The sequence below is a fragment of the Pseudorca crassidens genome, chromosome 3 (assembly GCF_039906515.1).
Source record: "Pseudorca crassidens isolate mPseCra1 chromosome 3, mPseCra1.hap1, whole genome shotgun sequence".
Lineage (NCBI taxonomy): Eukaryota > Metazoa > Chordata > Mammalia > Artiodactyla > Delphinidae > Pseudorca > Pseudorca crassidens.
The window spans coordinates 170,776,647-170,801,848 of NC_090298.1; the positions used below are offsets into that span (position 1 = coordinate 170,776,647).

General features: G+C 59.6%; 2 protein-coding genes across 3 annotated transcripts; both read left to right on the top strand.

The window, feature by feature from the left end:
* Positions 1-5,665: 5,665 nt before the first annotated feature.
* ADAT3 (adenosine deaminase tRNA specific 3) lies at positions 5,666-10,852 on the top strand. The gene is made up of 2 exons (XM_067734355.1): positions 5,666-5,750; positions 9,244-10,852. The coding sequence occupies exon 2, from the start codon at positions 9,520-9,522 to the stop codon at positions 10,570-10,572; it is 1,053 nt and encodes a 350-aa protein (XP_067590456.1). The 5' UTR covers positions 5,666-5,750; positions 9,244-9,519; the 3' UTR covers positions 10,573-10,852.
* Positions 5,670-23,771, top strand: SCAMP4 (secretory carrier membrane protein 4). 2 transcript variants are annotated; one of them, XM_067734356.1, is made up of 7 exons: positions 5,670-5,750; positions 12,325-12,373; positions 13,531-13,659; positions 13,950-14,106; positions 15,801-15,902; positions 20,879-20,996; positions 22,147-23,771. In XM_067734356.1, the coding sequence occupies exons 2-7, from the start codon at positions 12,367-12,369 to the stop codon at positions 22,324-22,326; spliced, it is 693 nt and encodes a 230-aa protein (XP_067590457.1). In that variant the 5' UTR covers positions 5,670-5,750; positions 12,325-12,366; the 3' UTR covers positions 22,327-23,771. The 2 variants fall into 2 exon arrangements, with proteins under 2 accessions (XP_067590457.1, XP_067590458.1); XM_067734357.1 differs by lacking the exon at positions 15,801-15,902.
* The last annotated feature ends 1,431 nt before the right edge of the window (positions 23,772-25,202 follow it).

The window sequence follows — 25,202 nt, forward strand, 5'->3', positions numbered from 1 at the left end:
CACTTAGTAAATATTAGCCACTTTTTTTTTTTCTGCATCACACAGTTTGCAGAATCTTGGTTCCTCCACCAGGGATCAAACCCAAGCCCCCTGCAGCAGAAGCATGGAGCCCTAACCACTGGACCGCCAGGGAAGTCTCAATATTAACCACTATTTTTAAAAAAATTTTATTTAGTTTTTGGCTGCATTGGGTCTTTGTTGCTGCACACGGGCTTTCTGTAGTTGTGGCAGGTGGGGGCTACTCTTCGTTGCGGTGCACGGGCTTCTCATTGCGGTGGCTTCTCTTGTTGCAGAGCACAGCCTCTAGGAGCACAGGCTTCAGTAGTTGCAGCACATGGGCTCAGTAGTTGTGGCATGCGGCCTTCAGTAGTTGCGGCATGCAGGCTCAGTAGTTGTGGCACACGGGCTTTGTTGCCCCGCGGCATGTGGGATCTTCCCAGACCAGGGATCGAACCCATGTCCCCTGCATTGGCAGGCAGATTCTTAACCACTGCGCCACCAGGGAAGTCCCTAACCTCTATTAATTATTATCATTACTTTCAGCATCTGAGACCTGGGAACGCAGAGAACGCTGTAGGTTTTAATTGTGTGTAAACTAAGTGTTAAAGGGCTGTGAGAAAAGAGGCTGTGTTTTAGAATTTTACAACACTTGAATTTGCTTTTTGGAAACTAATGTTTTCCGGCCTGGGGGAATGGCCAGATGAGCTGTGTGTGTGTGTGTGTGTGTGTGTGTGTGTGTGTGTGTTAGAGTCTGGGTAGGTAGGCAGGGATTCATTTATTGAAAGTGTCCTGTAACCTCCGGGAAACAGGAGATGGCAACCTTCCCCTCCTTGTGAGGCTCTCACAGCCTTTAATCTGCCTTTCCTGGGCAGTTGAAGGAAGCCCCCTGCAACCCATTTCCAGGAAGATCCCCAGAGAGGCGGGAAACACCTGGGGCCTATAGAGCTGCCCATAGCAACCTCAGAAAGTCAACAGGATGAAAAGCCAGATAAACACAAGCCACACAACTTGGCTGAAGAAATGTTGACTTTGGCCCCAGCCGCATGGAGATAGGGGTGGCTTGGGGGGAAGCCTCTCTCCCCCCTGGACTCATTTGTTGACTGACTGCCCTGCAGAGGTGGAAGTCTTACCTCTGCAGCTGACACAGGCTTCTGACTGACTCCAGGATGCTTTCTGCTGCTGTTGAGCTTCCAATTGGGGAACCAATTCCATGGTTTCGCCACATTTTGGTGGCAGACACTAACCTACCACTGTGAGTTTTGAGGATCACGTTACTTGTGAGAGGTGCTGGATGATGAATCACATCAAAACAAAAGGGACATGGGACATCTGTGGTGGTCCAGTGGTTGAGAATCTGTCTTGCAATGCAGGGGACGCCGGTTCGATCCCTGGTCGGGGAACTAAGATCCCACATGCCGCAGGGCAACTAAGCCCACATGCCACAACTACTGAGCCAGCACGCCACAACTAGAGAGCCCGCATGAGTGCTGCAACTAAGACCTGACTCAGCCAAAAAATATAAATAAATAAATGCAAAATTTAAAAAACCCAAAAAACAAAAGGGACACTATCAGTCGAAACTCTCGGTTTACAAAAGACTGAAGTCATGACTCAAATTAGCTTAAACCAAAAAACCAAAACAAAATACACAGGAAGGGCTAAGGGCTGCCTGCTTCAGGTATGGCTGGATCTAGGTGCCTACACAGGGACTTTCCTGGTAGTCAAGAGGTTAAGACTCCATGCTTACAATGCAGGGGGCACGTGTTGATTCCTGCTCTGGGAACTAAGATCCCACATGCCGTGTGGCACAGCTAAAAAAAAAAAAAAAAAAAAGGTGCTTAAACAATGTTGTGAAGGCATGGACTCCTCAACTTCTCTTTCTCTCTAAGATCCGCCCTCTTCTTTGTCTTCATTCTCATTACTTTTTTTTTTTTTTTTGCGGTACGCGGGCCTCTCACTGTTGTGGCCTCTCCCGTTGCGGAGCACAGGCTCGGATGCACAGGCTCAACGGCCATGGCTCATGGGCCTAGCCGCTCCGCGGCATGTGGGATCTTCCCGGACTGGGGCACGAACCCGTGTCCCCTAGCATCGGCAGACGGACTCTCAACCACTGCGCCACCAGGGAAGCCCCCCTTTTTTTTTATTTTACTGAGGCTCATGGTCCAGACATACAAATGCAAAACAACCACAATGATGCTCCCAGAAGGCTTAAGTCCAGCTGATAGGTGGGGGTGAATTCACAAACGAGGAACAGCAGAGTGGCTAGTATCTAGGGTCAGAGTCTATGTGCGACATGGTCACACCCTCCAGATCTCAGAGCTGTTGGGTGGCAAAAAATGACTCATGGAAGCTCCAGGCTTCCACTGTATGGCACCATGAGCGACACTGCTTATATTTCAGACAAAGTGCCTGGGATGACTCTCATTGGTCCCACTTGAGTTACATGTTCATTCCCCGAACCAATCACTGTGGATGGAATCTCTGTGGATGGAAATTCTCTGATTAACGGGGGGCTAAGTTGATAATGGATCTGTAGAGCCACATGAGCATGTGAGAAGGACAGTCCCCCACAAACATTGGAGTGCCATGTCCAGAAGGATATGCTGGATCCTAAGAGAATACAACACAGACACCACTTACAATTGCCCGGCTTTGATGGGGTTTCCAGTAAGGAGATGCCAACCCATTTCCATTGCCACCCCATCCCAGTCCTGGAAACATAAGCACAGGCAGCTCCCCCATCTTCCTGATCCAGGACCAATGTCGAATAACACGCTAGTGTATGGAAGGCCCCTGTTCTGGTTATCCACTCGCGTCCATTGATGGACACTTGGGTGGCTTCCAGGTCTGGGCTGTTGCGAGTAGAGCTGCTAGGAGCACTCATGTACAAGTATTTGAGTCCCTGGTTTTAATTCTCTGGGGTGTGCACCTGGGAGTCAATGCCCTGACTCCAGTCTCACCCCCTCTCTCACCCCCTCTGCTGTAACCATGCCGATGACCAGGCAGTACCCGAGTGAAAGAGACACCCCTGGACCAAGCTGTTATGTGTGTGTGCCCTGTTCTGCCCACCCGCCACACTGCCTCTCCCTCCCCGCCTTAGCGCTGCCCTGTGGATGCACAGACTTGGTGCGTGACTTCCATTAGAAAGATTCGGTGGCAGGCGTCGGGGGTGTGTGTGGAATTCCCTGGTGGTCCAGTGGTTAGGACTCAGCACTTTCACTGCTGGGCCCGGGTTTGATCCCAAAATTCTGCTGCTGTGCAGTGCAACCAAAAGAAAAGAAAAAAGAAAAGAAAGAAAAAAGAAAGATTCAGTGGGCCTTTGTTGGTTTTTCTCCCCAAAGTGGAGTTCTTTGTGTTGACACAGAGGATGTCATGTTGTAGGCAGACATTTGTCTGCATGGACAGCCTGACAGCAGGGTCCCTGGACAAGGGGACCCCACTGGTAGACAGGTGGGTTGGAGGCCAGCCAGCAGCTGTCAGGTTGCAGCCAGAGGATTGCCGAAATCCTGTCTGTCCCTGTCCGGTAAGGAAATGAAGGCAGCATGCAAACAAGAGGCAGAGAGACAGGGATCATTTCTTTTCTCTCTTTTATGTCTTTCTTGTTTTCAGGAGAATTTCACACAAAACAAAATTAACTGTTTCGACAGTACAATTTGGTGGGATAGAGAGTACGTCCACGATGTTGTATAACCATCAGTCCTATCTAACTGTGGAACATATTTATCACCCCAAAGGAAACTCCATGCCCATTAGCAGGCCCTCCCCATCCCCTCCCCCAGCCCCTGACCCCACCATCTACTTCCTGTCTCTGTCGCTGTGACTCCTCCAGGGACGCCCTGTGAGCAGAATCAGACAGTATTTGTCCTTCTGTGTCTGGCTTCTCTCACTGAGCGTCACGTCCTCAAGTTTCATCCATGTCATAGCAGGTGTCAGAATCTCCTTCCTTTTCGTGGCTGAGTAATATTCCACTGTATGGATGGACCACATTGTGTTCATCCATTCATCTGATGACAGATACTTGAGTTGTTTCCACCCTTTGTCTATTGTGAATAATGCTGCTATGAACGTGGGTGTACAAGTATCCATTCAAGTCCCTGCTTTCCACTCTCTTCCGTATATACCCAGAAGTGGAATTGCTGGATTTTTGGGTAATGTTTTGTTTTAGTTTTTGAAGAACTACCACAATGTTTTGCACAGCAGCTGCACCATTTTACGTCCGTACCTGTATGTGTTTTTGCATTTTGAGAAATTAAAAGTAAGCAGAAAGATACATTGAAGAGATTCATTTTTTAGATGCAAATAATCTAGGCATTGCTTTTAATAACATACCAGTTAAAGAGCATTAAAAAAAATCAGCAGGGAATTCCCTGGCGGTTCAGTGGTTAGGACTCCGTGCTTTCACTACTGCCAAGGGCCCAGGTTCAATCCCTGGTTGGGGAACAAGATCCCACAAGCTGTGCGGCAGGGCCAAAAAAAAAAAAAAAAAAATCAGCAAAACAGGGACTCTTGGCTAGCTTGGCTAGCTTGAGTGGGACATGCAGGGATGGAAAGACGTCTCTAAAAAAAAAAAAAAAAAAGTTAAACTAAAGCATACATTAATCTGAGTATTTAGAAAAGAAAAGAGTGATTAGCTTCCAGCAGGATGGTTTCCCGGAGTGCTGTTTCACATAGGAATAGATTGGGACACCAAGAGATGCTTTGCAAATTAAGAGGAGAAACACAGGGGGTTGGACTCTCAGGGTCCTACAAGGTTGAGGAGCTGGGCTGCGGGGGGGACTCTAGGAGGTGGGTTCTACCCTCCAGCCACTGCCTTCCAAGGGTAGACGTTGAACGGATACCTTGGTTCTTGCAGGAGTGGAGCAGGGAGAAAATGGAAAGATTGAAAATTTTCCCCCTTCAGGGTCCTTCTAGACCTAAATCTTTCTCCTTGCTTAGCAGTGGGGTTAAACCACGGTCTTCCAACCCCCCCCCCCGCACTGTGGACAATTTGGGAGGCTGCTTTGGGGGCGTCCTATGCATTGTGGGGTGTTTGGCAGCATCCCAGGTTTTGATGCCAGGAGGAACCCCAGGCATAACAACCACAAATGTCCCCAGAGATCGCCCAGTGTCCCCTGGGAGTGGGGGGACAAATTGCCCCTGGTTGAGACCCTCTGGGTTTAACCTCTTTAACCAGAATGAATAACCGGATTTGTTCATTAGCATGTCTCGCCTGGGAGAGTCAAGAGGTCCCTTTCGCTTACTGTAGAGATGGGAAAGTGAGGCCGGAGTCGGCTGGGGCCCCAGAGCAGAACTGGAACCAGACCGCATCCTGGTCTCCGGGCACAGGCTCTCCGGTGCCACGTGGCAGCAGCAAACTGGACTCGGGGAGTGACTGCAACGGGTGGCGTGTGCCTCTCCGCCTCAGTCTCTTCACTCTGCTGATTTCCCAAAGGGCCCCCAGGGTCGGACTTTTCCCGCCGCCCTGATGGGTCTCGAACCCTCAACTCAGAGCTCGCCCCCCCCCCCCCCCCCCCCCCCCCTCTCTCCTGCCGGTCACGGGAGCAGCGCTCAAGAAAGGGGCGGAGCGTGGCGGAGCGCGCGCGCGCGCTCTTGTGGGGATTGTAGTTCAGGCTCCGCCTCCGCCTCGCGCTGACTCCGCCCCTGGAACTACGCTCCCGTCGTGCCCCGCGGCGCCAGGCGGTGAAGAGGCGGGGCAGGCGGGCCGGTTGCTAAGACTTGGTGAGGCGCAGCGCTTCCGCCCGTCTCGTCAGGTAAGCGCACGGCCCCGGGGTCTCGGGCTCTTGCGTCCCAGGCTCCCGCGGAGGGCGAGCGGGAGCTGGGGCGGGGGTCGCGGCTGCGGTGGACGCCGGCCGCGCGGGGAGCTAGGGAGCAACCTGGGCCGGGCTCGTGCGCGCCTCGGGCGGGCGCGGGGAGCGGCGCGTGTGCGTGTGCGCGTGCGCGCGGGGCTGCCGGGCCGCGGGACCCCGCTCTCCGCGCCATCGCCCTTCTGCGCGTGCGCGCGCCCCTGCCGTCCGTGGTGGAGACCCCGTGCCCCAGCTGTTTCCGGCGTGCCTTGCCCAGGGGTCATCGCGGCCAGCCCTCTACCTCCGGGCTGTCCACTGGACTGTCCACTTACCAGCTTCCCGCCCGCTTTGGGGGAAATGCCCCAACCTTTCTGTACGTCCTGAACATTGATAATCTTTTCTGATACTTAAGGAAAGTGTGAGTTTTCAAGACCTTTTAAAATTGTGACCTCGGGTCTCTCCCACACCCCACATGCACGAGGTTCTCGAATTTTCATGCACGATGGCCCACTTATAGGGTGGCCAGGTTCTGCAGATAAACACGCAGGTTGCCCCCTTAAATTGGAATTTAGTGTAAACAACACACACACACATATATTTTAGAATACGTATATCCCAGTGATTGCATGGGACACAACGATTATGCTAAAAATTTATCTGATCATCTGGAATTCGAATTTAGCGAAGCGTCCTGCATGTTATCTGCGGACCCCACTTTGTTGGGGAGCTTGTCAGAAATGCAGATTTTGGGGCCCTCCCCCTTCTATGGGGCCGAGTCCTGGAAACCGTATTTGAAACCAGTGCCCACCCGGACTGTGTGAGTGTTGGAGACTCCAGCCCTGGCTGTTCCTTCTGCCCAGGGCTCCCCACCCTCCCTCCAGGCCCAGCTCTGTGTCATCGCCTCTGAGGAGCCCTCCTGGAGTCTGCCCGTTGCAGGGCACTGGGCCCCTGAGCCTCCTGTGGATTTTGTCACTTTCTGCCCCAGGCAGCCATGCATGGCGGTGGCCGTGGATCCCATTTCACAGAGGGGGAAGCTGGGGGTGGGGTTAGGACAGGTAACACCAGGTCTCAGCTAGGAAAACGTGGGCTGGGTAAGGGCTTCGGGCAGGGCTGGGACACACCCAGGGGTGAGATAAGGCCCCTTCTTCTGGTTGGGTGTCACCTTCAGAGCCTGACTCAGCTTGCTGAATAAGCCCCGTTGCCTCCTCGGACCCCAGACCCACAGCCCAGGAGTTCCAGGGCACCCAGTGAGGGGACTGGCTGTTAGGTGTCCTGACTCCCTGGTTCTGCAGACCCTCCAGGGCCTGCCCCACGCAGTTGAGCCCTCCCTGAGCCTGGCAGCCGGTGCCCGCCACAGAGGCTACAACCGTAAATGTAAACAGTTGTGAAAGGGGCTGCCCCCCCCCTCATTGGAGCACAGGCACCTTTATGAGGTGCCCTCGCTGTAGGCAGAGGGAGGTGGATACACCCAGGGAAGGGCCTGAGCTTGGCGGGAGCAGCAAAGAGCACAGCGGGGAGGGTGGCACGCAGTGGGGCGCCCAGAGCTGGGGGTGGATGCGGGGCTTCAAGGACGAAAAGAGGACCAGGTCAGCCTCCGAGCGCGTGCGTTTAGGTCCCCGCGGACGATGAAGCAAGTCGCTGGGTGGGTCACCCTCTGCGGACCCTGTTTCTCATCTGTAGAAGGGGCTCAGGACCCCCATGGTCCGGGGCTCAGAAGGCAGAGTCGGGGAGCTGCTGGCCACCTGGCCTCAGCGTCAGGTCCTGGCTCTGTCCTCCCAGCCACTTGGCCCCAGGCAAGTTCCTTGGCCTCTAGAAAGGGAACAGCCCCACAGTCTCTGTCCTGGGTCATGGGAAGGAGTCGGGGAGCCTGTTCACGGCAGTGTGAGGACGTGCGGTGGTTCCAGTGCCAGCAGTGGTCACGAGGTGCTGGGCCTCGTTTGGGGCCGGCTGCCCTGGCGACCACCACATGTCCCCCACCACCCGCAAGGAGCAGCAGCTCTCCTGAGATATGATTCACACACTGTGTGGTTCACCCATCTAAAGTGTATGAGCGTATTCACTATGTTGTGTGATCATCACATCTGTCTAATTCCAGAAAATTCCATCCCCCCAACAGGAACTCTGTCCCCATCAGCAGTCATTCCCCATCCCCTCCACCAGCCCCTGACAGCCACGAAGCCACTCTCTGTGTCTGTGGATCTGCCTGTTCTGGACGTTTCCCGTCAGTGGAATCACACCCTGTGTGTCCTTCTGTGTCTGGCTTCTCTCTCTGAGCATCGTGTTCTCAGGGTCCAGCCACGTTGTAGCGAGTGTCGGGGCTTCACCCCTTTTCATGGCTGAGTGATACCCCTGGGTGTGGAGGGACCACGTTGTGTTTATCTGTCCATCTTTCTGTGGACATCTGGGTTGTGTCCACCTTTTGCTGCTGGAATCCTGCCGCTGCAGACATGCGTGTGCGGGTGCCTGTGTGGATGTGTGTTCCAGTTCTCCTGGACACACACCTAGGAGCGGATGGTGGCCTGCTGTATTTAGGCATCCTCCCTGGGAGCTGGCAGCCCGGCCAGCAGTGTCCCAATGGCAGCCCCCTGTATTTGTCATTTGTTTTATTTTGATCAGAGCTTGCATTCTTGGAGATACAAACGGGACTGTGTCTGTCTTGCCCAGGAGACAATTTTATCTTGCCCGGGAGACAATGGGAGCTTTTGTGGCCTGGGGCAGGCTGTGCAGGCCCTGGCATCCTGGGCACGGTGTGTGCCGGGAGCAGATTCAGAGCCAGTGCCCCGGACCCTCCTGAGGGCCCCCGCCTGGCACGGGCGTCATGGGCGCCCGAGGGGCCCGTCCATGCTGGCTGCTTCTCAGAGCTGCCACCTGCACCCCTGGTCCTGTGCGTTTGCCGAGCTCGTATCGTGAGCTTCGGACAGGCGGTGGTGGGCGAGGACCTACCGTGTCCTCTGGGGGGCCTGTGAGCCGGGGCGCATCACAGGAGCAAAAGCCTCGTCTGGGGGGAGAGGCGGAAGGGGCTGGCCCACTCCGAGACGCCGCCAGGGTGCAGGGTGCTGCGGGCGTGGCACCAAGATCCTCTGGGGTCCCGCGAAGGTCATCTGTAGTGCATCTCTAACGTCATCCAAGGCAGCCCTGACCAGTAGGAATATAATGCGGGGCATGTATGTGAGATGAAGCGTTTAGAAGCCATGTTTTTGAAAAGTATGAAGAAACAGGTGAACTTAACGTTAGTAATACGTTTCTTTAACCTGAGACAGGCAGGGTATTCCCACTTCAGCACGTAGTCAACACGGTCGCTCCCCGGTATCCATGGGGAACTGGTTCCAGGACCCCCAAGGATGACAAAATCCGAGGATGCTCAAGGCCCTTATGTAAAACGGTGTAGTGCAGACGGTCCTCGGTATCCGTGGAACACAGAAAAAACTGAGACAGTTTATGTTCTTTCTTTTGTATTAAGTCTCTGAGGTCCGGTGTGCATTCTCCCAGCGTGAGACATCTCAAAGCAAAAGGGGGAAAAAGACACCGTAACGAGGGCGGTTTAAACTCTGTGCAAAGCAAGTGTTAGTAGGCCGTGAGTGAGAGCACGACCGCTGATGCGTCTCGCTCGGTTGGACGAGCCTCCAGATTCGGCACGCTCCTGGGACCGACCCCTCGTCCGGCCCAGCAGGCTTCCCGCAGCTGAGGATGATGCCCTGCTCCGGTGTCTGTCCCCGCAGTCGGAGCCCTGCCGAGGATGGACCCCACCCCGGGCGACGTGGAGCCACACAGAGACGCGAAGGCCGGGAGCCCCGAGCGAGAGCCGGCGTGGCAGGCCCTCCCGATCCTGTCTGAGCAGCAGTCCGGCGCTGTGGAGCTGGTGCTGGCCTATGCCGCGCCGGTCCTGGACAAGCGCCAGACCTCACGCCTCCTCAAGGAGGTGTCAGCCGTCCACCCGCTGCCCGCACAGCCTCACCTCAAGAGGGTGCGACCCAGCCCCCGCCCCGGCTGCCCACACGCGCTGGAGATGCTGCTGTGCCTGGCGGGTCCGGCCGCGGGCATGCGATCGCTGGCCGAGCTCCTCCCGCCGCCGGCCGTGGACCCCCGTGGCCTGGGCCAGCCCTTCCTGGTGCCTGTGCCCGCGCGGCCGCCCCTGACCAGGGGCCAGTTTGAGGAGGCGCGCGCCCACTGGCCCACCACCTTCCACGAGGACCGGCAGGTGACCCGAGCCCTGGCCGGGCAACTCTTCTCGGCACAGGAGCGGGAGGCGATGCAGGGCCACATGGAGCGGGCCGTGTGGGCCGCGCAGCAGGCGGCCTCGCGGGGCCTGCGGGCCGTGGGGGCAGTGGTGGTGGAGCCAGCCTCGGGCCGCGTGCTGGCCACAGGCCACGACTGCAGCAGCGCGGCCGGACCCCTGCTGCACGCCACCATGGTGTGCATCGACCTGGTGGCCCGGGGCCAGGGCCGCGGTGCCTATGACCTTGCACCCCACCCCGCCTGCTCCTTCGCCCCAGCCGCCGCCCCCCCAGGCGTCCGCGCGGGCTCCGTGCACAAGCTGGATGAGGACGCCGATGGCCTGCCCTACGTGTGCACCGGCTACGACCTGTACGTCACCCGCGAGCCCTGCGCCATGTGCGCCATGGCCCTCGTCCACTCCCGCGTGCGGCGCGTCTTCTACGGGGCGCCCTCGCCCGACGGTGCGCTGGGCACCCGCTTCCGCCTCCACGCCCAGCCGGACCTCAACCACCGCTTCCAGGCCTTCTGTGGCGTGCTGGAGGCCCAGTGCCGCCGGCTGGACCCCGACGCATAGGCCCGACCTGGACCGGACCGGACCTTCCTCAGCCTCCCTCACGTTGCCAGGGGCTGCCGGCCCGTCTCGGCTTGGGGACACTCGCGCTGTTGCTGCCGGCGCGTGGGGTGCATGCCTGTCTGGGTGAGCTCTTCTCCGGGCTTGGGCGTAGCGGGGCTCCAGCCAGGCCGAGTAGCCGGGCAGCTTCAGACCTGGGCCTCTGGGGCCACCAGGATTGTGTCTCCTTTTCTCAGGTGTCAGGAAACAGCTCTGACGTGTGAAAATAAACAACTGAAAACCAGGTCGGTGTCTGGGACTTCCCTGGCGGTCCAGTAGTTAGGGCTCTGTGCTTCCAGTGCAGGGGGCACAGGTTCGATAAGATCCCACGTATCAAGCGGTGCGGCCAAGAGAAAAAAAAAAAAACAGGTCGTTGTCTGTTGATAGAGGAACGAGGGTCCCTGGATCGGGGTGGCTGCTTCCGCCGACACGTGGGCTTGTACTGGAGGGGGTGCGGGCGGTGAGCTTCTGAGCCACGTGTGGGCAGAGCGGGGCCCCCAGAGTCTGGAAGGCTGTGGCTGGACTCTGGGGAGGAGCCCGGCCAGCCTGGACTCAGCTGACCACATCAATTTCCCGTCCTTCGCAGGTGCCCACGGGGTCCCCAGAGGGGCCCTTGGGCTCTTCCAAGGCGGGTTAGCACTAGGACCCGTGTGCGAGGGGCTCGGAGCAGCCTGTTTGTCCATCCAGCAGATACATGTTGACTGACCACACAGTGCCACAGGGCCCTGAGACATCCCTGCCCTGAGCCCCCGCTCCAGCCCCCAGCTCGGGGATGCTCCCAGCCCGTGGGGACAGGTCAGGGGGGCTTGGCCAGAGCCGGAGCAGTGGGCAGACAGTGGGGCCTGCAGGCAGGAGGGCAGGGCCAGGCCGGGCTGAGGGTCCCGGTGGGGCCCTCACTGAGCAGGGGGCCGGGGGGTGGACCCAGGGAACTCTCGGTCACTGGATCCTTCCCACCTGGACCACCTCCAGGCAGGGCTCCCCTACCCACTCTGGTGCCAGGCACAGGGGGCAGTGCAGGGCCAGCTGTACCGTGAGGGCCAGGTGGGCGCTAGGCGTGGCCACATTGCCTGGCCTGTTTCCTGAAGATGACACCATCTGCCCACAGGGCCCTCGTGGAACAGGTGAATTCAGCTCAGTTACGTGCCTCGGTGGTGTCTCCTGTGAGGGGCTGCTCTGTGACACGGGCTCCTGGGCTCCTTCTGGGCAGGGCCGCTGGGTGCCGGGTCTGTCCCCTGGTGTTTTACTTGGATTGCAGTGGGGTCCTTGGCCTTGCAAGACTCACAAGGGCAAAAACTGCAGACCAGAGAGGTTGTGTGGTTTGCCTGAGGTCACACAGCAATGAGCATGGACCCATTTATCGGTGATTCAGAGATTCTTTGTGGCCATAGGAGGTGCTCAGAGCCATCCGTGGATAAAGGGGAAGTTTGGGGGGTGGGGGAGATGAGGCAGGAGGGCAGTGGGGGTGGGTTGCGGGGATCCTCTGGCCTGATGCCTCCCCTCGCATAAGTGCCAGGCTGCCTGGGGGGCTCTGAGGTGAGGTGGTGACTGGGATCGCATGTTCAGGGCTGGGCCAACCTTTGGGCCAAGAGCCCAGATACCCCTGTGGACAGTTTGGTGGTTAGGACGGTGCCCGCGGTAGCCCTCTGGGACTGCAGCTGGCGTTGGGGTCACCCAGCAGACATGGGGACCCCCTGACTGTGACTGTCTCCCCTCCAGGTGGCTGCAGGCTTCTGCCCCTGCCCTGTCTTCACAGCGGAAATGTCAGGTGAGTCCTGGCCGCGTCACACAGCGAGGGTTCTGGCTTCTCCACTCCTCTGGGAAGCGCTCGGGCGCTGGACGCTGTGCTGCGGGCAGGATCACGTCCCCATTGAGGCCCGTGCAGTGCCTGCCATGGTAGCACGTGCGCTAAAATGGAGCCATACAGAGATGAGCACGGCCCCTGAGCCGGGAGACACGCGAGACCGGAAAGGTTTTGTGTTGAAAACCATGAAGTCTGGACCCCGGGACCCTGGAACAGGACCCTATTGCAGATGTAACTTAATTTGAGGTCCCAATGGAATAGGGTGGCCCTGATGTCTCATGGCAGACGTCCTAAGAAGGAGGAAATGTGGGCACAGACACACAGAAGCCAGGGAAGATGGGGGCGGACACTGGAGGGATGGGTCCACAAGCGCAGGACGCCTGGAGCCCCCAGAAGCTGGAAAGGGCAGGAAGGACCCTCCCCTGGAGCGTGTGGAGGGAGCGTGGCCCTGTCACACCTGGATCTCAGTCATCTGGTGTCCAGAATGGAGATGGATAAATTTCTCTTGTGTTAAGCCCCCCAGTCTGTGGTCGTTTTGTTACAGCCGCCCTGGGAAGTTCATATGTCCCGAGTGCCAGAACCTTCCCTGGAGTCAAAGGTGTGAATGGCACGTGGGCCCTGCCATGGAGTCTGTGTGTGTTCCTGTGACTTCTGAGAAATCACCACAAACTCAGTGATTTAAAATAAAATTTGTTCTCTGACAGTCCTGAGGTCAGGAGTCCGACTGGGGTCTCACGGGGCTGAATCCAGGTGTGGGCAGGGCTGGTCCTTCCGGAGGCTCCAGGGGAGCAGTGGTTCCCGCCTTTCCAGCTTCTAGAGGTGCCGCATCCCTGGCTCGCGGCCCCTCCTGCATCCTCACAGCCAACAGTGCAGCATCTCCCATCTCTCTCTGCATCTGATCCTCCCGCCTCCCTCTTATAAGGACCCTGTGATGACGCTGGGCCCCTCAGGGAATCCAGTGTCCTCCCCATCCCAGGGGCCTTAATTAGTCCCACCTGCAAAGTCCCCTCTGCCCCGTGAGGTGACATGTCCACAGGTCCTGGGACCAGATGGGCGCATCTTTGGGGCCGCTACAAGCTGATTGCAGTGTGGGTTTTGTTCTGGCTCCTTTGTCCCTGCAGAAAAGGAGAACAACTTCCCCCCGCTGCCCAAGTTCATCCCCCTGAAGCCCTGCTTCTACCAGAACTTCTCTGACGAGATCCCTATCGAGCACCAGGTCCTGGTGAAGAGGATCTACCGCCTGTGGCTGTGTGAGTGGACAGGGCAGGAATGGGGGGCCACCTGCACCACCCAGAGACCCAAGTCTGGGACAGGGGCAGGCTAGGAGGCCGCCCTGCACCCGGGCGGTGAGAGCCTGAGGGTTTGGTGATAAAGCTCCTTTCTGCTGAGCTCCTGTCCGGTGTGGATGGAGCAGGGGGCGGGGCTGGGCCCTCTGGACCCTTCTCTGGCCTCGGGGTCCCTGCACTCATGGGAGCTGCCGTCCAGGGGTGGGGGGTGTCCCGGCTCAGCCCCTCTCTCCCCCTTCGCCCCCTCCCCACAGTCTACTGCGCCACCCTGGGCGTCAACCTCATCGCCTGCCTGGCCTGGTGGATCGCCGGCGGCTTGGGAGCCAACTTCGGTCTGGCCCTGGTCTGGCTGCTGCTCTTCTCCCCCTGCGGCTACGTGTGCTGGTTCCGGCCCGCATACAAGGCCTTCCGGTGAGTGGGGCGGGTGGCCTGCACCCTCCAGGGGCCCTCGGGGAGTGTCTGGTGCTGACAGCCCCAAACTGAGGGGAACAGGCTACCTCACTGCGTGCGCTCCCCTCCGTGCCCGGCCCCGCGTGGGCTGCATCCTAGTCTGCATCTGCCGCCGGGCCCAGGCGTGAGCTCCACCCCCTCCCCTTGTCCAGTTCGGATGGCACTTTATATCGGGTCTGCAGACAGCGGCCCACGGGCCAAAACCAGCTGCTGCCTGTTTTGTTCACTTCTAAGAATTTTATTGAGATCATATTTTTACATGTTATCCAGCTCACCTGCTTAACCGTTGTTTCTAGTATCTTCACAAGGTTGGACAACAATCACCACTGTCTAAAACCCCAAAGAGAAACCTTGTGCCCATTAGCATCCCCCCATCCCGCTCCCCAGCCCCTGACAACCATGAACCTGCTCTCTGTGTCTGTGGATCTGCCTGTTCTAGACGTTTCCTGTCTGTGGAATCACACACTGCATGTCCTTCTGTGTCTGGCTTCTCTCACTGAGCATCGTGTTCTCAGGGTCCATCCACGTTGTAGTGAGTGTCGGGGCTTCACCCCTTTGCGTGGCTGAGTGGTGGTGCCCCCGTGTGTGGAGGGACAGCTGGTTTTGTTTTGTTTTTGTTAATAATATCGTGGGGTTTTTTTTTGGCTGTGTTGGGTCTTCGTTGCTGCGCTCAGGCTTTCCTTAGTTGCAGAGAGCAGGGGCTACTCTTCGTTGCGGTGCGCGGGCTTCTCATTGCGGTGGCTTCTCTTGTTGCCGAGCACGGGCTTCAGTAGTTGCCGCACAAGGGCTCAGTAGTTGTGGCTCACAGGCTCCAGAGCGCAGGCTCAGTAGTTGTGGCGCGTGGGCTTAGTTGCTCCGCGGCATGTGGGATCTTGCTGGATCAGGGCTCAAACCCGTGTCCCCTGCATTGGCAGGCGGATTCTTAATCACTGCACCACCAGGGAAGTCCCCCCACAGCTGTTTATCCATCATCCGTTGATGGGCGTTTGAGTTGTTGCCACCTTTTGGGTGCTGTGAATCTTGCTCTGTGAGTTCAACCCCAGCCAGCCCCCTGCTACTCAGGTGTGTGCCATGTTTGCCCCTGGAAGGTCCCTGAATCCAGGACTCAGTGGGAGTCATACAGGGCCCCTGGTGCCCTCTTGGGGGCAAGAATCAGAAACCTGCTCACATGTGCTGAAGCAAAAGGGGCCTGTTGCTTGAGGCCCCAGGCTGGCTGGTGTGACCGTGCGCAGGAACGGGGACCCCCGAGGGCTTCGGGGACTGCCTGGGAGCAGCCCTGAGCTACGCGGGCATCCCTGCCTACCCCGCCCTTCCTCTGCTGTGGGTCCCCCGGCGCCTGCCCTCCTTTCATGAGCCGGAAGCGGCTTGGGTGAGCCCCGTGCAGCCTCCCTTGTCCGGGGCAGCAGGCATGGGTCCAGCATGCAGAGCACCTCAAATCCACGATGAACCTCCCTTGGGCCACGCGGGTGCGGGCATGTCCTTAGGACGCAGGAGGCTCTTAAACTTCCCAGGAGGAGTGTGTCTGGGTGACGTCCTCTGGGAAGGGCAGTGCTGGGCCCCTTCTGATGGGAACTGCAGGGGAGGGGCCGTCCCACTCCCGCAGCCTCTGCCTCTTCCTCCACGGCCTCAGTAATGGCTGTTTTCCTTTCCTCCAGATCTGACAGCTCCTTCAATTTCATGGCGTTTTTCTTCATCTTCGGAGCCCAGTTCATCCTGACCGTCATCCAGGCTATTGGCTTCTCGGGATGGGGCGCATGGTGAGCAGGGCCCCCGAGAGCCCGCGACGAGCGGGGTCAGCTCTGGGGCCACGAGTCACTTGCTCGTACCGTTAGTGCAGGCTGAGCTCTGTGACGAGGACCCCAAAACTCCGACAGCCGGGACAGGGCTGATGTTTGCTCCTTGCTCTCGTCAACCCTCCAGGGAGCTGCCGGCTCCGGGGGCCGGGTGCGGCGGATCCGCCCGCCTTCTGCCGCCTCGTGCGTGGTCACCCGGCCCCAGGAGGACCTGGGAAGCGTGGTCCATGGTGTGTCTGGGGGGTGGGAGAGCAGCTCGAGGGCCTGCCCCGAGCGGCCACCTGTGCCTAGGCCTGCCATCTAGGGGGCGAGCCGTTTTCCATTTGTTTGCTTTTGGGGTATCATACGAGGTTTCTGTGGCTACTGTAACAAATTACTCCAGATTTAAGGACTTGAAATGAAAGAAACTTATGTCACATTCTGGAGGTCAGAACTCACTTTAACCTGTGAGTGGGCAGGGCTGGTCCTTCCGGAGGCTCCAGGGCAGCATCGGTTCCCGCCTTTTCCAGCTTCTAGAGGCGCCGCATCCCTGGCTCTCAGCCCCTCCTGCATCCTCACAGCCAGCAGCGCAGCATCTCCCGTCTCTCTCTGCCTCTGACCCTCCCGCTTCCCTCTTATAGGGACCCTGGGATGACGCTAGGACCCCCGGGGAATCCAGGGTCATCCCTGTCTCAGGGGCTTTAACTTAATCCCACCTGGAAAGTCCCTTTTGCCACCTAAGGTGCCACATCCGCGGGGCCCTGGAGCAGGACGTGGCAGTGTCGGGGCAGTGGGTCCGTCTGCGGCAGGCAGTGCCCAGAGGTGGCGCTGGGCGGCTGCTCTTCCTGCCGCATGTGCCGCCTGGCGTGTCCCCACGTCTCTTGGTAGAATTTCTCGGCGTGTCGGGACCTTGCCCGTGTGAGCGGCGGGGGGTCTTCTGGGTCACGCCCTCTGGTGGATCTTCTGGCTCCTGGGTGGGGGGCGCCTGTTGGCATTGCCTTCTAGGTGTCCGTCCCCGTCACTCTGCCGTGTCCGCGGGGACGGCCGCCACGTGCCCTTGGCAGTGGTGAGCTGTGCGCGCTCTTTTTCCTGAGGCCCCTTCGAGGTTGCACGGCCTCTCGGTGTCCGTTTGCTGCCGGGCCTTCACCCCTCCCCAGGATGGAGCCTGTCACCCAGGGTCATCTCCAGGGTGCGTCTCTCCGGGTTTCTGACATTGCTCCCTCCCCGCATGGTGAGCAGACCCTGAATGCTGGGCCTCCTCTCGGCCGATGCCTTCCCAGATGGGGGTGTGGGGTCCTCAGGACCACCCCAAGTGCAGGGATTCACTGGGCGACCCCCAGGCATGGCCGAGACCCCAGATCCAGCGGGAGAGTAGGTGCCCGGGTGGACTCCACGTTTGCATACGCGGTGTTGGGACGGGGAGCCCCCGAGGTCTGGTTCCAGACGCGGCCTCACGCTGGCACCCAGCCGCCTTCTGCCTGGCCCCCCATCGCCGTGGTTTCTGTGCGGACGGGCAGGGCGCATACCTTCCTTGGGGCCCAGCCTGCAGAAAGGGAACATCGGAGCCGACCTTCCCACCTCCCGTGGGGGCCTCCCCAGCTGGTGACCTCACCTCGTGCAGGGGCTGCCCGAGATGTTGCCCTTGTTTGGGGAGGGGGAGGGGGGTAGTAATAACAACGGTGACAGTGACGGTGACAGTGCTCCTGGGTGTGCAGGGGGGCTTGGGCACCTCCCAAGGGCTGGCTCATTTGCTCCCCTTGAAGGGGTCTCCTGACTTCCTAGTCTGCAGACAGGGGGACAGGCGTGGATGGGGGCAAGGGTTAGGGTCAGGATTAGGCTCCGTACCTGGTACCCAAGGCCCTCCCCTTCCTGCTGGTTTGGGCAGCTGTCCTGGCTCTGGTCCCGTATGGGGACCCCCGGCCTCCGCAGATGAGGGAGTAGATGGCGCCTGGCCCGGGGGCCGCCTCGGGGCTCAGTGCTGGGGCTGGGGCCGAGGAGCTGCAGCTCTGCCTGTCTGCGTTCACCCTGACGGGCCAGCCTGGGCTTCCCCCGCCTGGGGTCTGCCCCGCTGCTGAGCCTCCCCGCCCGGGGTCTGCCCATTCCGGGGGTCTCCTCCTGGCTGGCTGGGGTCTCCCTGTTCCCGGGGTCTCACCCTCCTGCCCAGGTGACCGCAGTCCCGCAGGTCACCTCCAGGGAGCGAGTGGACCACTCGGGGGTCAGCGTGTGGAGCCTCGGGGATGCCTTCCGGGGGCACCGGCTCCCAGCCAGTCCCGGGCCCGCAGGTCTGTCCTTCCCTGCTCACCCCAGACGCTTTCCTGTGAGTCTGTGCAGGAGGCGGACTTTTAAAACCTCTGAGACGTCTTATACGTAAAAGGCTGCGATGCTGCTTTGCGCCAGGAAACCAACAGTGACCCCAGCACCTCAGGTGCTCAGACGTGTCCTTCCTGCCCTCTCGTGACCTCATGTGGGGCTCCTTAGAGATTCACGGACCTGGGGCAGAGCCCGCCGCCCACCACTCAGCCAACTCCCCGCCCACATCTGACGTCCTGGCCTCGACCACACATGGCGGGTGCAGTGCTCTTACCCGCCTGCAGGTGTCACAGGTTTCCACAGTGTTTTTCCCCTCGGGGATCCCTGTGGGTTGTTAACGTTTGGCCTTTGCGGTTGGTTCACATCAGACTCCAGGTGAGGTGTGAACGCCTCTCTGATCCGGGAGCTCGACCGTCTGTAGTCTCCATGGTAGGGGCTTTATCTAGGTGCCTTCACAGCCAGAAAGGCAGCCTCTGAAGCGCATGATTCAGTGGTTTTCAGTGTATTTACAAGGATAGAGGTTCATCACCTCTATCCAATTCCAGAACATTCCATCACCCCAAAAAGGAGCCCGTCCCCATCATCAGTCACCCACACCCCCTCCCCAGCCCCTGACAACCACGCATCCCCTCTCTGTGTCTGTGGACTTGCCTATTCTGAACGTTTCCCATCAATGGAATCACATTCTGTGTGTCCTTCTGCGTCTGGCTTCTGTCACTGAGCGTCGTGTTCTCAGGGTCCGTCCACGTGGTAGCGAGTGTCGGGGCTTCACCCCTTTTCGTGGCTGAGTGATGCTCCCGTGTGTGGAGGGACACGGTATGTGTGTCCATTCACGGACACATGGTGGACGCTTGGGTTGTGTGTGCCTGTCTGTTATTGCTTGTCGTTCTGCTGTGCGGTTTCTACAGGTATCCGTGTGAATGTGTGTTCTCATTCCTCTTCCACCTGGTTGTGGAATTGCTGGGCAACACAGTGACTGTTTAGCTGTCTGAGGAGCTGCCAGGCACTCCCATAGCCTTTGCAGGCTGCATCCCTGTGCTGTCCTTTTGCACCTTCTGTCCCCATATCCCTGGCTCTGTCCCCTCGAGCTCCTGGCCGAGTGGCCTTGGGGGAGCACCTGGCACCCTCGTGTCCCTGCCGCCTTGTCTCCAGGCCTGTCATCCTCCCTGCCCTCCCCCCACTGCCGCTTGCCTTGGCTGACCCGCCTGGTGGGTGCAGCAGGCTCTGCACATCTGTCCGTAGCTGGTCGAGGCCGGTTTATCACCCACTGTCCTGAGTGGGTCACCCTGGGCTGTTGGTGATACTGCTCTCTGGAAGCTCCGGCTGCCGGTCCCTCTGGGAGTCTGGGCCGTGGAGCAGGTCCGCATCCTACAGCCCCACCCTCCCCAGTGGCCAGGATCCATGGCCCCAGATCCGATGCGAGATCATTGGTCCCCAGAGTGGCCCCTCTCCCAGCAGAGCCAGCCCCTCCTTCCCTCCCAGGAGCCCACAGGACAGCATCCAGCCCCCCACTGGCCCAGCCCCATCTGCCTGTCTACCTACCTGAGCCCCCCAGCCACCCGGCTGTGCTCATACCCCTCAAAGTGCAAAGCAGCGTGTTCTGCTGTCCTTGTTTGTACACAAGGACGCCTCTCCTGGTTTCACAGAGGGGCGAGGCCTGTTCGTGTGTGCCTGCAGCGGGTTGCATACGTCTTATAAACTCTCTCAGGATGGATACATAGCAGATGAGCTACACCAGTTCCCTCTGGGCTGGGGAGGGGGTCGGCAGGAGAGAGACTGTCTATTGTGTTTTTTTTTTTAATTTCCTGAATCTTGAACAGTGTGGTGTCATTACTTGCTAAGAAGAAACATTCTCAAAAACACCCTATTTCCTGCCTCTCCCTCCCAGAGACCAGATGGGTGTTCTTCCGCATGTGGACTAGGGACGCACCCAGTGACCACCAGCTTTTCTCTTGTTTTGCTGTCTCCTTAGCAAACTGATGTTCCAGTCATTCCCAGCCAGTGGGCGTTCACAGGTTACCCTCAGCTTTTCCTTCTTACAAACAATGGCCGTGGCATAAATTTTTACAAGTGAAATAGTTGGGGGAAAAGGAATGAGCGCTGGGGCTTCCCTGGTGGCGCAGTGGTGGAGAGTCCGCCTGCCGATGCAGGGGACACAGGTTTGTGCCCCGGTCCGGGAAGATCCCACATGCCGCGGGGCGGCTGGGCCCGTGAGCCATGGCCGCTGAGCCTGTGCATCCGGAGCCTGTGCTCCGCAACGGGAGAGGCCACAACAGTGAGAGGCCCACGTACCGCAAAAAAAAAAAAAAAAAAGAAAAAGGAATGAGCACTTAAGTCTTGTTGTAGGTCACACCTCATTGCCCTCCAGGAAGGGTGCACCCCACACTGACAAAGTAGTGTTTGTTTCTCCATTCCCTCACGATATTTGCCGGGACGATGGTGTGAGAACAAGACTTTTTCTAACTTGCACATCTTTGTTGGTGGGTTCGAGCATCGCTTCCTAAGTTTGTTGCTCCTTGTGAATTGCCCATTTTCTCTGCTGGTCATTTACCTTTTTCTTGTTGATTTATTGGAGCTCTTTACATATGAGGGATGGTGGGCCCTTGTCTGGCGGTCATGCTGGCTCCCACACGCTCTCTCGCCCCTTGCAGTGGTTGGCTGGCCGCGATTGGGTTCTTCCAGACCAGTGTCGGGGCCGCCGTGGTCATGCTGCTTCCGGCCATCATGTTCTCCATGTCGGCCGCCATGATGGCCATCACGATCATGAAGGTAACTCCTCTGGGTCCCGAGACATCCCACTTCCTCTCTCGCATCCTGTGTCCTGACCTCCCAGCCCCGGGGGCTCGTCTTACCCTGTTTTGGGAGCAGGAGACCGAGCATCGGGAAGTGAAGTGAGCGCTGTCAGCAGGGCACACCCTCCGTGGTCCGGACCCTCGACTGCTCAGGCCAGGGCCCTGCCGTCCTGCCCACATGGCCTTCCAGGGAGGAGGGACTTGGGGAGACAGTGCCCTGTGGCCGATGGTGACCACTGCCTGCCAGAGCCCCTAGCACGCGTGTCCCAGAGGGTGGTCCACACTGCCAGTTCAGCCACCGCCGGCCACTAATCGCTGTTTACAGTTAAATCCAAATTGAGTAAAGTTAACTAAAACTAAAAATTCCTTGCGTCCATCGCACCCACCTCCTCCGTGTTTGCCCCTGAAGTCCCCTGGCTCTATGGATGACCCGAAGGGGGCAGGAGGAACCAAGGGAAGCTTGGGGAGATGCTGGGACAAAGGCGGTGCAGGGACAGCTGCGGTTCCACCAGGAACATCTCAGCAGCAGACGGGAGGGGTTCCGAGCTGAGCGAGTCCTCCAGAGCAGAGCTGCCCCATCGGGGTCCCCAGCACCGCCCCGGTTTGGGGGTTCGCCGGGAGGCCATTGCACAGGAGAAAGATAAAGGACAAAAGCGTCAGCTTCGCTGCTCAAGAGCCTCAAGTTAAAACAAATGCCATCTTCTCAGTTAGTGGATTTGCTGGGACTTCCAGAAATAGCCCAGCCCCGTGTCCGAGGGGCCCAGCCTTCCTGCACGGTGGGGAGGAGGCAGTGGTCCGTCCCCAGAGGTCTCTGCTGAGGAAGTCATTGCAGAGATGCCCTTGGCAACACGGGGGCCCGGGGCCTGATGTGCCCCGGGAGTTGAGTTACCGGGTGGTCGCCAGGCTGCAGGACTGTCCTGGACGAGCCCCTTTCCACTGGGGTGGCGGAGACCCTCGGACGGGCAGGCAGTGGTCACAGCGCAGGCGTGGCCTTCAGAGCCCCCCCCCCACCCCCGTCTCAGCTTCTGCACTTTTTCTAAAGCTCCTGCAGTTTGTCACCTGTTTAAGAAAAGCCCCGCCTCGAACCCAAGTGGGTCTCTCCACCGTCCTTTCTTCCACCCCCGCAGGTGCACAGCATCTACCGCGGGGCTGGCGGGAGCTTCCAGAAGGCGCAGACGGAGTGGAGCACAGGCGCCTGGCGGAATCCGCCGTCCCGGGAGGCCCAGTACAACAACTTCTCGGGGAACAGCCTGCCTGAATACCCCACCGTGCCCAGCTACCCGGCCAGCGGCAGCCAGTGGCCTTAGGGGGAGTCCGGCGGCCCCGCTGCCCGCCCTCCACCGGCCCACCTGCCCCTCGCCATCCACTGCCACTGCCCTGGGTTTGGTGAGGCCCCACCGCCAAACGGGACGGCAGACCCGGGGGCTCTCGGGGACCCGCCCCCGCATTCACCTCACTCCCGAGAGCAGGGCTCCCTGCGGGCTCTGCCCAGAAGCTGTCCGGCCGCCACTGTCCAGCAGAAGGCCACCCCCTGTGGTCCTGAATGCGTTTAGTCACCGTGACGTCCACTGTGCTGCAGCCACACCCTCTCCCCTTGGGGTCTCGGGGGGCTGACCCGGGCCTTGCAGGTCAGAGGTGGGCCGGCTGCCCCCTTTCCAGAGCTGCTGACGCGGAGAAGGGCCCCGGCCCTGCGTCCACCCTTCCCGGCTTCCATCCGGGTGGTCACCCTCGGCCCAGCTTCCAGTAAGAGGGAAAGAGGGAGGCCTTCCCAGCACCAGGTTCCGGTCCCTGGTGGGAGACGGAGGGGCATGACGGTAGCCGGATCCTCCACGTGTTTCCCCTCTTGTGGACTTGCCGCCTCAGTGCCATGATCTGAGCTTCACCCCGTCTGGCTGGCTGTCCATCTGTCCATTGGCAGCTTACCTCCAGTCCCCCTGCCCGTGGCCACGCTCATTCCGAGACGCTCTCATCTCCCCTGGAGGTGTCTTAGAGCTGGGACCCTCAGGCAGGACCTCGTCAGATCTGACACCTGGGACCAACTCGCTCTGCGGGGAAGGGGAGCCGCCGGTCTGTCCCCGATGAAAGCAGACGGGAAACCAGACGCGTCTCCGCAGAGCGCACGCCCCAGGCCGAGCACTGGGCCCGAGGCTCGTGGGCTGCCGTCCACGCAGGGGCCGTGGGACCAGGAGTTGGAGTCCCTGAGGGGACAGAGGAGAGTGACAAGTCTGTGCCTTATTAGGAATCTGAACCCGCCCCTTCGCTCTGCCCTCCGGTCCTTCCAGCTCCTTCCCAGACAAGCAGCCTGCACCTGTGTGAGTGGATGGGCCCCCGTCCAGGCTCCCGGGCGCCCCGGATGCTGCCCCTCGGCTCCTAGCCGCCCAGCCCTCGGGGCAGGACGCCCTTCCTGTCGCACCAGCTGGGCCGCCCCCCACGCCTCTGCCTGCTTGCTTGGCTACTCGTGCTGAACACCCCGCGGTGCCCGAAGGTGGCTGCGAGAAAGCGCCCGGGTCTGGGACCCTAATGGGCCCCTGAGATGGCGTCCCCAAGGCCACCTCCCGTGACGGAGGCGTGCGCCGCTCTCCCCGTGGGGCCGAGTCTCGCGTGAGCGGGGCGCCACCAGTGACGGGCGATGAGCAGGCGTCAGCCAGCCCGGGATCGCCCACAGCACCCACCCCCACCCCGCTCCTCGCTGTGCGTTGTGGTTTTTGTTACGTGAGAATATCCAGGAAATAAAAACATCCTTTCCGCATCAGAGGAGCCTCCGAGGGGGCTGTTTTTGGCGCCATGTGGTATCACCTCCGGGGCCTTCCTCCCCTGGGTCCCAGCGCCCACGGCCTCCGGTGGGATAAACCAGGACCAGGCTGTGCGCTGGGCCGAGTGCCGTCCACGCTGCCGGCCGCCCCTGCCCGGGACCATGCCCCACCCACCGCGGAACCTCGCCCGCAAGCCATGTCCCTTCGTGTTCTTGCTTTCAGTCACATTTTCTTCACGCTCAGCAGCTTTCATCTGAGAAAGAAAATTTGCAGGAAGTGAGACACCAGCGCCACTTGCCGAGAAGGAGACACGAGGGCTGAAGTGGCTGAGATAGGAGCGGCGTGGGTCTGCAGAGGCCCCAGCCCGGCTCACGGGGGGCCCTGGTGGTGGAGTGGACACCCCGCGTGGACACAGGAGAGCGGCGGCCGGTCTGTTACCCCACGGACACCCGGGGAAGGAAACGAAGTCAGCAGAGAGGAGGCAGACGGAACCCAGAGCAAGTGGCGTGGGTTTCCTCGCGTCCCCCCAAGTTCACGTGAAGTCCTGACCCAGCACCTCAGAGTGGGACCTGTGTGGGAACGGGGTCTTTGCGGGAGTAGTTAGTTAAGGGGAGGTCACACAGAAGCAGGTGGTCCTAACGCAGCAGGACTGGTGTCCTTAAGAGGGGGGCCGTTTGGACACACACGGGGAGGGGCCATGTGAAGGCAGAGGCAGAGATGGGGTGAGGCCGCTCCGAGCCTAGGGTTGTGGGGAACCCCGGAAGCCAGGGGAGAGTGGGGGCGGAGGAGGGCAGGTGGTCCCTGGGCAGGAGCCAGCCTGGGACCCCGGATCTCGGGCTCTGCCCTGCCGAGCTGAGGGGATACACGTGTGTGAGCCGCGCAGTCTGCGGTGCTGGGTCGCGGGCGGTGTAGGGCTCACCTGTCGGTGTGGGGGACGTGGGTCTGGGGAAGGGCATCCGCGTCCTCGGCTCAGAGGTGACGGGGACACAGGACAGGGTGGAGGTGAGGGGACCAAGGCCAGGTCGAGAAGGGGACCGTCTGCTGGGGCGGCCGTGACGGGACCACTGACCTGGGACCTAAACGAAGGATTTATCCTTCCCGGTTCTGGATCCAGGTGTGGCCGGACCGCACTCCCTCCAGACTCCAGGGGAGGGTCCTTACTGCCTCTCCGACCCTCAGGGCGCTCCAGGCTCTGCCTCTGTCCTCACAGCCTTCTCTTCTGTCTCTTACGAGGAAACCATCCTTGGACTTGGGGCCCACCCCACATCCGGCATGATCTCAGCTGGTTCCTTACCTTTCATACATCTGAAAAGACCCTGTTTCCAAGTAAGGTCACAGGTTCCGGGCCACCGCTCAGCCCGTCCAGGGAAAGAGAACCGAGGCTGCACCGAGGGGCTTGGCTTTGGGGATGGGTCCCTGGGATGGACGAG

Coding starts and splice junctions, on each gene's coding strand:
- ADAT3 (XM_067734355.1), top strand. CDS start 9,520: ATGGACCCCACCCCGGGCGACGTGGAGCCACACAGAGACGCGAAGGCC.
- SCAMP4 (XM_067734356.1), top strand. Junction 14,107..15,800: donor CCCGCATACAAGGCCTTCCG/GTGAGTGGGGCG, acceptor CCTTTCCTCCAG/ATCTGACAGCTCCTTCAATT. Junction 15,903..20,878: donor TTCTCGGGATGGGGCGCATG/GTGAGCAGGGCC, acceptor CGCCCCTTGCAG/TGGTTGGCTGGCCGCGATTG.